This window comes from Cuculus canorus, chromosome 17, assembly GCF_017976375.1.
Source record: "Cuculus canorus isolate bCucCan1 chromosome 17, bCucCan1.pri, whole genome shotgun sequence".
Classification (NCBI taxonomy): domain Eukaryota; kingdom Metazoa; phylum Chordata; class Aves; order Cuculiformes; family Cuculidae; genus Cuculus; species Cuculus canorus.
This window is the reverse complement of record NC_071417.1, coordinates 8940720-8950786: the sequence shown is the minus strand read 5'-3', so window position 1 is coordinate 8950786 and position 10067 is coordinate 8940720. Positions and strand designations below refer to the sequence as shown.

Below are 10067 nucleotides of genomic sequence, written 5' to 3'. Positions count from 1 at the left end.
GGAGTGAGGGAGAGGGCTCCCAGTCAGTGTGCAAGTGCCATTGTTTTGACATGGAGGCATATGGCGCCGTCAGAAACAGCAAAAAGAAACCTCACAGCAGATGCTGCCAAGGCAGAGAGCTGGCAGCAAGCAGCCAGCCCGGCAAAATGCCTTCTTTGCCGTCGCTGTGTGGCAGGCCAGCGCAGCTCTGTGCACGGGGCTGGCTCTGTGCATGCCGCTGCACCTCAGGGTTGAGCGAAGGTGAAGGCTGACTGTGGCCAAGGCACTTGGACCACACACACCACGCTGGATGCGGAGCTGGGAGCAATCAGCAGAGGCTGGTGCTCCCACAGTGGCAGTGCCGGTGCTGGCACAAAGCAGCGCTGAGGCGTCCCAGCTGTGGTGACAATGGCCATGCTGGCCAGGCCCTGACGGTGGCCATGCCACCACTGCTGCAGGGCAGGCATGGGTGGGTTTGGGAAGCTGACAGCTCTTTGTGATACCCCTTTTCTACTCCTACAAATGGTCCCAAGCCCCTGCCTGCCCGCACAGACTGGCAATCCCTCCATTGGACACCACTGCCCAGCACAACCTCTCGGTCCACGCTCTGTGCCGGGGCGCGTTACAGGTTTGGGTAGAGAGGGAGGAGGCTGGATCAAGCTCTGGTCTCCATATCCCTCAGTAGAACAAGATAAGGTATTTGTGCAGCTTATTTTTTTTGTGTTTGCTCACATTTATCGAGCTCTGCGGTGCGCTGGTGACCTGCCAGGTGATGAAGTGGTCAGACCTACGTGGCAGTGGCTTGGCACCACCAGCTCCTGGGTCAGCAGTCCTTGCACTGGCTGTTTGGGAAGGGGCTGTTGTGGTGGTTTTGAAGGTCAGGGTCTCTGATACTGATCCTGTGCAGCTTCACCTTCACCCTGGGGTGGCTGGAGCACCAGTTGTCTTGCTGCCTCTCCCTGAACACCCCACGGAGCAGCTGCAGCAGGGACAGGGCACAGAAGAGGGCAATTTATGCAGAGGTAGAGCTGAGGGACTAAGAGAGCCTTTTCCTCAACGCAAACGGGCTCAATCTGCTCTGTTTGATGCAGAGACGGGGGCTCTTACCCGAAGGTGCCATAACTGCATGCCTACTCTTTTCTAGCTAGGTCTTACCTCGCTGTAGCATGAACTGTTTGCGTGGGGTGGGGCTTTTTTTGACCCCTTCCAGGCAAAATGGGTGTTTCATAGAATCACAGAATGGTTTGGATTGGAAGAGACCTCAAAGCCAATTAAGTCCCACTCCCTGCCATGGGCAGGGACACCTCCCACTGGATCAGGGGCTCCAAGCCCCATCCAACCTGGCCTTGAACACCTCCAGGGATGGGGCAGCCACCACTGCTCTGGGCAACCTGGGCCAGGGCCTCCCCACCCTCACAGCAAAACATTTCTTCCTAAGATCCTCATTTCAGGGGCCTGTGACTGCGGAGGACTTGATCTGATGGCAGATGTGGTCCCTTCTGCTCCTCCAGCTTGAGAGGAAGGGTGCAGGACTGCTGCTGGCTCCCTGCTGGAGCCGTCCACCCTAAAACTCACCCTTCCACCTCAGCTCCCCAGGCTGAGGGGACCAGCGCCTCTTGCCAAGGCGGGGGCACGCACGCAGCCACTCTCCCTTCTGTGCGTTAGCAGCGGAAATGAATTTAGATAGGACTTGGCAAAATGTATGTTTGTGTCATTTCTGCAAGAGCAGCAGCCTGCTCTGCCGCTTACACATCGCGGCGGTAATAGAGGTACTTGAGTTATAGTGAAACTTATTTCATTTTACAGCTCCTACAGTGTTAACAGATGTACAGGAGCCTGATCCAATCATGCAGCAAGAGATTTTGGGGCCAGTTCTTCCAGTTTTGACAGTGTGTAAGCTAGGAGCAGCTATACATTTTACAAACAAGAATAAACGACCCTTAGCAACATATGTCTGTGCTGGCAGCTCCAACGTAATCATAAATAAGGAACCCTGCTAGGCAGGAATGTAGCTGGGCTCTGCATACAGCCAGGACGGACAAAGCATCTGCCTTCCTCCCGTTATATTAATGAGGTGCAGGCACTGGAATCTCTGTGCTGTACAGCTGGGTCTGCTGGGCGGGGACAAAGGACTTGAAAAAACAAATGCTAACCCAGAGCAACAGAGCTTTATTTGTTTTAAAGCCTGTATTTCATCTTAGTGACGCTTCACTGCTGCCCGCTTTCGCCAGGCTCTCAAGCATTACCTATTCCTCTCATATGAGGACAAGCTGGGAGAGTCCGGACTACTGTGCTCAGCCTCATTGCCACTCACTCCGAACTTCAAGCCCTGGCCCACTGTGCCTGCTGAAATGAAAGCCCAGGGGCACCCCAGCCACCAGCCTCCCTCCCAGAGGAGGCCACAGCGATGATCCGAGGGCTGGAGCACCTCCCGTACAAGGCCAGGCTGAGAGAGTTGGGGTTGTTCAGTCTGGAGAAGAGAAGGCTCCCAGGAAACCTTAGAGCAGCTTCAAGTGCTGAAAGGGGCTCCAGGAAAGCTGGGGAGGGGCTCTTGATCAGGGAGGGCAGGGAGAGGATGAGAGGGAATGGTTTTCATCAATGAGATGAGATCTTGGGAAGAAATGTTTTGCTGTGAGGGTGGGGAGGCCGTGGCCCAGGTTGCCCAGAGCAGTGGTGCTGCCCCATCCCTGGAGGTGTTCCAGGCCAGGTTGGATGGGGCTCGGAGCCCCTGATCCGGTGGGAGGTGTCCCTGCCCATGGCAGGGGGTGGGACTGGATGGACATAACAGTCCCTTCCAACCCAAACCATTCTAAGATTCAATTCTCTGCTTCCACCCCTCAGAACCAATTGCACAGACATCTTTGGGTAGAAAGAGAGGAGGGGAGCTGGAAGCTGTGCACACCCTAATAAATTTAATTTCTACATCACATTAAAGTGTAGTCGCTAAATTTATTTCTCCCTGCAATCCAAACAATAGTAGCTTTGATCCCAAACCAGAGATTTCTTCCCCCCAGCAGGAAAAAAAAAGACACTACTATAAATCCATCGCGGCGCTGATTTATAAAGCATTCATGAAGAATTTATATTGCAAAGAATTTTATTCAATTAAACTTGAAAAGCCTCTAGATTCTTAAGGTTCAGTAGCGATCACTGAGACAGAGCTATCATAAAACTGGATGGCCTGTCTGGAGCAGGCACTGAGGAAATGTCTGATGTGACATTGCAGCTGACGGTACAGCCCAAACCCAGAGCATTTGTCATTGGGATGCGTTACAGGCTAAGGCTTGGAAAATTACTCTGTGAAAAATGTGCATTAACAATTGCCATGAAATATCTGTTTGGAAAAAAAAAAAGGGTGAATAATGAGACAGCGGTGTCTATTAGCACCGGGCATTCTTCACTCTGACCCTGCTCTGATTAAGAAGTTCACACAGAAGCCACGGGTGCTCTCGGGAAGGAAGTTTAAGGTTGTTTCTACATAATTAATTAAACTGAGGAAACCGCACAAGTGACTGGAAAGCTCCCACCACCAGAAGTGGCACTGTTAGTGCAGGACAAGCACTCCTGATGTGCGTAACCACCTCACGGCTCATAGGTTTCCACGATGCTCCTCCAACAGGGAGGGAAGACTATAACTGCCATGTTCAACTTGAGTCCTTAACCCACAGGATCATGGAATCATGAAGGTTGGAAAAGAAGTCTAAGCTCAAACAGTCCAGCCGTCAGCCCAGCCCCACCGTGCCTACTAAACCATGTCCCAAAGTGCCACATCTGCAGAGTTTTTGAACCCCTCCAGGGATGGAGACTCCCCCACTGCCCTGAGCAGCCTCTTCCAATGCTTCACCACTCTTTCAGTAAATGAATTTTTTTTTATTATCCAATCTAAACCCCTGGTGCAACTTGAGGTCATTTCCTCCTGTCCTGTCACTTGTTACTTGAGAGAAGAGACCCAAGCACCCACAATGCTCCAAACCTCCTTCCAGGGAGCTGCAGAGAGCGATGAGGTCTCCCCTCAGCCTCCTCTTCTCCAGGCTAAACAGCCCCAGTTCCCTCAGCTGTTCCTCTTCCCAATTATACTTCCAAGCCGTAAATGGCTTGGACTTAAAAAACTGATTGTGTTCTCTCCACGACACAGGTGTTAACTCATCGTTGGCTCTGATGCTCTTGTTCACAGACTCAAGTGTGGGTTTTGGCAGTTTTGAGTCCATCAGGAGGTTGAAAGAGAGGAGGTCTGCTCTGTGAAGTACCCCATTCTGCTGTTGGGATGTTTGCAGCCACGTTCTCCAAGCTCAACTCTGCTGAGGGCTCCATGACCACGACACTCCTGGTCAATGTGGACATTAACATGTCTGAGATGGATCCTCAGGGTGTCAGCCTCTCTCTTGCAGCTCCAGCTGAGGATGCACCAGCCCTGGGCTACTCAGCACAACGCCTCTATCTGAAACTTCACTACTCATGTGGTCCCCAGCAGATTCCGAAACTAAACATGGGCTCTACTCCTTCAGCTGAACCTGCAGCCAGAGGGGGATGCTGTGAGCTAACTCCGAGCAGCTCCCATGGAGCCAACCCCAGCTGCCTCAACAGAGCTTAGAATCACAGAACTATCTCTTTTAATCCCCCTGTCCTGTGTGAGCCCCATTCCTGGCAGAGGATGCGCTGGATTGTCAACACAGAGATATTCTTGGCAGCCAGAGCCGAAGAATTCTTAGTGCATTCCTGTAAATCTACACAGCTCAGCCTCAGCCAGCACTGATGGATTGAAAGCAACTCAAAAAAGCAAAGCACGCTGGGCTCAGTATTAAAGTATGACATTTAAGGGCCCTGTGGTGCAAGTAAATCACATTTATTATTTCAAAGCTTGTGGACAGAGTTCCCGGATCTCTACACAGTTGCTGTTCTGTACGAGCGTTACCACTTACAAAGAGAAGCAGATTGTTTTCTCTTCTTCATTCCTCAGAGTCCAAAGCCTTTCCACAGCACCTGCCGCTGCTCAGGGAAGTCTCTAGAAATTAGCTGTAGCTCTTGAAACCCTCCTGCCTCAGCTCCAACCCTTGAAAACAGCAACTCCGATGGCACCACCGCAATGTTACACAAGGGACACTTGGACAAGGCCCAGTGAACAGAACAGCTGTGTTCCTCACAGTATTTAGGAACAAGGTCCTAGTTATTTAAGCTCTTGGCAGCTCACATTTCCAATCCAGGCTTGTTCTCTTTCCCTTCCTTGACTCGGGGAAAGCAGTCTGCTTCCCACGATCAGGGAAACAAGGATTCCAGCTCCTTGTTAAGGGTCAGGCCTTATATATATTTTCTCCTCCTTCCCTTCCTTCATCGCAGCGTAACGTGCCAGAACAAAGAGATAGTCGCTCAGTCTGGAAACCAAGACAAAAGCAGTGAAACCACTCTGTATCCAGCAACACACAATTACAGCAAAGCACAGGGGATTACAGCACAGGAACGACAGGTAAAGGAAGGCAAAGAGAAACCACGTGAGAAGCGACTTCCAAAATGGCCTTCAAAAAGGAAGCAGTGGCTCCCTCAGCTCCTGCAAACACACGGGCCTTGCAAGAGTACTTTTTGACAAGCTGCTTGTTGAAACTTCAAAGATCTTGCTTTGAAAGGAAGCTTTTTGAGAAATAAAACCCCACTGTTTTATCCCAAAACGAAGGGAACACCACCAGACACACTCCAGAAGCACAGAGTAACAGGTGGGATTTCATTTTTTTTACCTGTTCAAGTATTTGGCCACGTTTGGATCTGCTTCCCCTGCTTGTACTAACGGAACCACACTGGAACAAGAAAAGGACACTGCTAGTGTATTCAAGTTTCTAGCTCAGAATGACTGAGATTTCCCGGAGCATTAACCTTCCCATCTCAGCCTCCCCTGGAGAGACCCAATTTAACTCCCCGTGGCATGTTTACTGCCCCAGAGGGATCTGTAATGGCCACAGAATGCCATGAATATTTGTAACTGTTGTGGAGGACCAGCTCCAGCCTCTAAAGGACACTCAGTGGGTATCACTAAACAAGGGGAGCAGTTGGCAGGTGATTAATACCCTGCAGGATCGTTATCCTTTTCTGCAGGTAAACAGGGACTCTTCTGTTGTTGAGGCAACAGCCATCTCTGGCCTCCAGACTGCTGTACAGCCCTCATTATTCCAGCTTTCCTTAGACAAGACACCCCCAACTGTGATGTTAGCTGTCTGAAGATCATACTGCTCCAGTGTATCCTGTCCAAGGAGCAATCCTGTAGCAGAGCACGTCCACGGAAACGGCTTCCTGCACATCAGGGGTCAGGCTAATACAAGAGACTGCACGGAAGTGATTTACACCATCAAGAGGCAGAAGTTTTCTCTTACACACTTTACAAGGGGAGTTTTCATCTCCCCTGGCAGGAAGGACAAGATAGGTGTGGGCAGTAACATCTTAAGCTGCTAAAAGCTTCCCTGGATCTCACACTTGCCAGTGCCCCAGCTTCCACGGGTGCTTGCCTACAGAATACACTTAGCAAACCAGACAAGAGCCCAACGGGCAGATGCATCTCAACATAAACCCCTCTGTTCTTTCCGAAGTTCTCAGCTCGGATGATCCAGTCCAGGGGAGGGAAGAGACACTTGCTTTTTGCTGACTGCACTCCTGGAATTTGACTAATACAAACACATGAAGTTTGACTCAAGCTCTAGCCAAGTGCAATACAGCTATGGTTGATTGCTCCGACTGCAATAATTTGCTATCGTTATAGCATTCTGATCAACTTTTATCAATTTTATTCTGTTATGCTACAGCCAACACTCACCACCTCTCAGCTCGGCGGCAGACAGCTCGGGAAAAATGGAGAGCAGCGCTGCTTTTACCGCCCGACTGAAACAACAATGAAACAGCACATCGATGTCTGCTAACAGATACAGCCATCCACCTTCTTGTATGACTGTGAGAAAGCTTATCGCATCTTGTGCACACACACAACTAAACCCTGTGTTATCACCAGGCCACTGGGAAGATATCTGAATGCAGTAGGATGTGGAAATTTAACTCCACCAGGTCTTTCTCTCAGCTTTTCTTTTGGTAGTTGGCCGTGCAAATAATGCCATCACAACCTGTTTTCCCACAGAAAATAACAGAGCTGATCCCCTAACAGAGTGAGCCTTCTCCAGTCAGTGAGGGGCATAAGCAGTTACCTACTGGCAAGATGAAAGCTCTGAGTGGAGGAAGCTGCTCTGAGTAACTGTCAATCCACTGCTCCAGCTCCAGAATTGGCTTCTCACTGAAAGACGTTCTTTCTACAGAGGGAGAAGAAGAATCAACAAAAATAAATGCAGAAGTGATTCAGCCTACAGACGGAGCTCTACTTTCAAGCTTCTTGGATGAGTAAGTCCTAAGAAAGCATCCCCAAACAGTCCTCCTGCTAGAACAGGGCTGGCTGCTGTGGCTGTGTCAGTGCTGGAGCAGCACCTCAGGCCAACTGACATTGCTTGAGTCACACACAGGCGGCAGCAGCAGCTTGTGGGACCAGGCATGACTCCATTCAGCACCAGACATGCACTCCCGAGCAGCCCTGGGGCAGCTCTGACTACCACACACCAAAACAGCCTTCCCAGAGCCAGTCTGGAGGGACAGCTGTGATTCAAGAACTGTTATCCCAGGAAAGGGACTGTGGGACTTACTTAAGTGAGCCTCCCTGGCTGAGGAGAGCGGCGTCGCGATGTTGGAGCCCACATCCTGCAGCATACACTGGACCTAGATGTGGCAATCAGGACAAAAATAAGAATCGCTTTCATTAACCAGCCTTTGATGCACCAGTACAACCGCGGCAAAGCTCTGGGAGGTGACAGCTGGTTGTGCTGATTAAAGAAGATCCTACCCTTGTTGTTCATCATCCCCAACCTACTGGCAGGGGGGATCAGATAAGTGCTTCCTAATTGCTTTATGAGAAGTCAGATTAGTGCATGTACTTGTTTTCACTGGCACATTAAACCACCCTGGCTGACTTTGCAGAAAGCAGAGTGTGGAGTGCTCACATAATCCCTGTGCCGGTAGGACACCAAACCAGTAACTCCTGGAAGAAAGGCAGTGACTAACAGCTGCAGACAGTGCTGGCTTGATGTCACGTCTCCTTCCAAGAGGGGCATCTCTCTATAGTCCATGATACTTGAAGGAGTCTAGAAAAGCTTTTTCAAGTCTCTGATTAGCTCCTTCTGAGTTCTTGTGCACAGCAACGCTAATTAACAAACCTCACAGGCAGCCACAGTGGGACCTGTCTCCCACCACTATGTCCATGCGGTTACTAAACCTCAATTCCAAATCTCAAGCTGTACAGCAAGACTTGTGTCCATGGCCGTGTACAGTAACGGGTCTGAATCAATCTAGAGACACGGTTGTCTGTCCATAACTAATTACTTGACCAACCTGTTTCCTTCTTGGTTAAATAAATTAATTTCTTAGAGAATAGTCGAGGGCAAGAGTCTTAAATATTTATTTATTTTAATAAATGTATTAAATTGCCGTGGGTCAGTGGGAGCACTGTGTCTAAAGAGTTTAAAAATACATAGCAATGGTTGCATTGGGTGAGGATTTCCATTAATACTCACTTTATGAAGCTGTTCAACAAAGGTGTGGCCCTTTTCACTGCTAAATTCACCAGCAAGCCTTAAGTGAAAAACAAAAAAGCAGAGTTATCTAGAAATGAAAAATTTTACTGTGCGTAAATGTTTTTCCTTGTATATGGGAAACCATATATACATATATATATATATATATGTCTTTTTCCAGATTTTTTCCTGTGCAAGTGGGAAGGCCCTGGCCCAGGTTGCCTAGAGCAGTGGTGGCTGCCCCATGCTTGGAGGTGTCCAAGGACAGGTTGCATGGGGCTTGGAGCAACCTCATCCAGTGGAAGGTGTCCCTCATGGCAGGGGGTGGAACAGGCTGAGCTTTGAGATCCCTTCTGACCCATATCATTCTATTCTGTGAAAAACACAGAATCCGGACACTCTTGGCTGTTTGTCAGTGTGAGCCTCCAGAGAAGTTTGGTTCACAGCATATCCTAGGCAGCAGGACAGGGAGAGCAGTTCCTAATGGAAGAGGACAGCCAGAAGATGGTCACGGAAGGGGGCTGTGATGATGTCTCCAGGCCTAGAGTGTGCAGAAGGCTGAGGTTCAGCCTGATGAGGGCCAGGGCCCCCCAGAGCACACGGCCACCAGGCAGGAGCCAGTTGGGTCCCCACGGCCACGGGAGAGGGTCCTGGGGCAGGAGTTTACCCGATGGCTGAGTTCAGTTCGTCGGTGGCTCCCAGGGCCTCAAAGATCCGGTCCCCCTTCGGCCTCCGCTCTCCAGTGAAGGTGCTGGAGAAGCCTTTGGGAAAGGTGCAGGGGAGGCACTCAGAGGCCAGGCCCGGACCCACGGGGGTCGGTTTGGCTCTTCCCCGCACACCTCACTGTCCCCGGGCTCTACCTGCATCTCCGGTCCTCGTGTAGATCCTCGGGGCCCGGTCGCTGCGGGGGCGGTTGGTGTCGGGGTCGTCCCCATCGGGGCTGTGGAGACACTGGGTCGTGAGAGTGGGAACTTGGGGTGGGGAACACACGAGGCCTTGAGAAAGGGGAGGGGGGACACATGGACACGGACACGTGAGAAAGGCTTGGGGACACGGACGGACCGACGGACACGGGGACGCGAGAAAGGCTGGAAGGGGCGGACGGACACGGCGACAGGAGAAAGGCAGGGGGGGACGACACACGAGACCCTGTCCCACCCCCACCGTTCCCAAACCGGTCCCGGGCCCCTCCAGTCCCGTCTCTTCCCCTCTCTCACCTGCCCGCCCCGCTCCGCTGCCGCCCCACCGCCCACAGCGGCCTCCGCAGGCCCCATCCCACCGCTCGCCGCAACATGGGCCCCGTCGGCCACCGTAGCCGCTCCGGCCGCCCCTACCGCGGCCTCTCTCGGCCACCGTAGCCGCTGGCCCCGCCTCCTGCGCTTGTCACCCCAGCGCCGCGCCACTCGGCTGTGCCGCCTTCAGATTGGTCCTTGCTGGGCCCCGCCCCCTCATGGCTCTCTGTGATTGGTTCAGAGCGCGAGGGGGGCGTGGCTTGTAATGGGC

At 51.6% G+C, this 10067-nt stretch overlaps 1 protein-coding gene across 3 annotated transcripts; it reads right to left on the bottom strand.

Moving 5' to 3' along the window:
• Window positions 1-2839: 2839 nt before the first annotated feature.
• On the bottom strand, window positions 2840-9948 carry MMAB (metabolism of cobalamin associated B). Of its 3 annotated transcripts, XM_009560494.2 has the most exons (9): window positions 9782-9942; window positions 9425-9504; window positions 9232-9325; window positions 8565-8622; window positions 7641-7713; window positions 7159-7256; window positions 6773-6837; window positions 5706-5765; window positions 2852-5348 (listed from the first exon to the last, which is right to left on the bottom strand). In XM_009560494.2, exons 1-9 carry the CDS (start codon window positions 9856-9858, stop codon window positions 5261-5263), a joined length of 693 nt encoding a protein of 230 aa, XP_009558789.2. In that variant the 5' UTR covers window positions 9859-9942; the 3' UTR covers window positions 2852-5260. The 3 variants fall into 3 exon arrangements, with proteins under 3 accessions (XP_053938742.1, XP_053938743.1, XP_009558789.2); XM_054082768.1 differs by lacking the exon at window positions 6773-6837 and having other exon boundaries at window positions 2847-5348; window positions 9782-9944; XM_054082767.1 differs by lacking the exon at window positions 6773-6837 and having other exon boundaries at window positions 2840-5765; window positions 9782-9948.
• Window positions 9949-10067: the final 119 nt, after the last annotated feature.

Bases quoted from the DNA above. Each gene is read 5' to 3' on its own strand.
- MMAB (XM_009560494.2), bottom strand. From the start codon at position 9,858: ATGTTGCGGCGAGCGGTGGGATGGGGCCTGCGGAGGCCGCTGTGGGCG. The intron at 6,838-7,158 runs GTAGGTAACTGC...TTGTTGTTTCAG, and splicing joins TCAGAGCTTTCATCTTGCCA to TCGGGCGGTAAAAGCAGCGC. The intron at 5,349-5,705 runs GTAAAAAAAATG...CTTGGTTTCCAG, and splicing joins GTGGCCAAATACTTGAACAG to ACTGAGCGACTATCTCTTTG.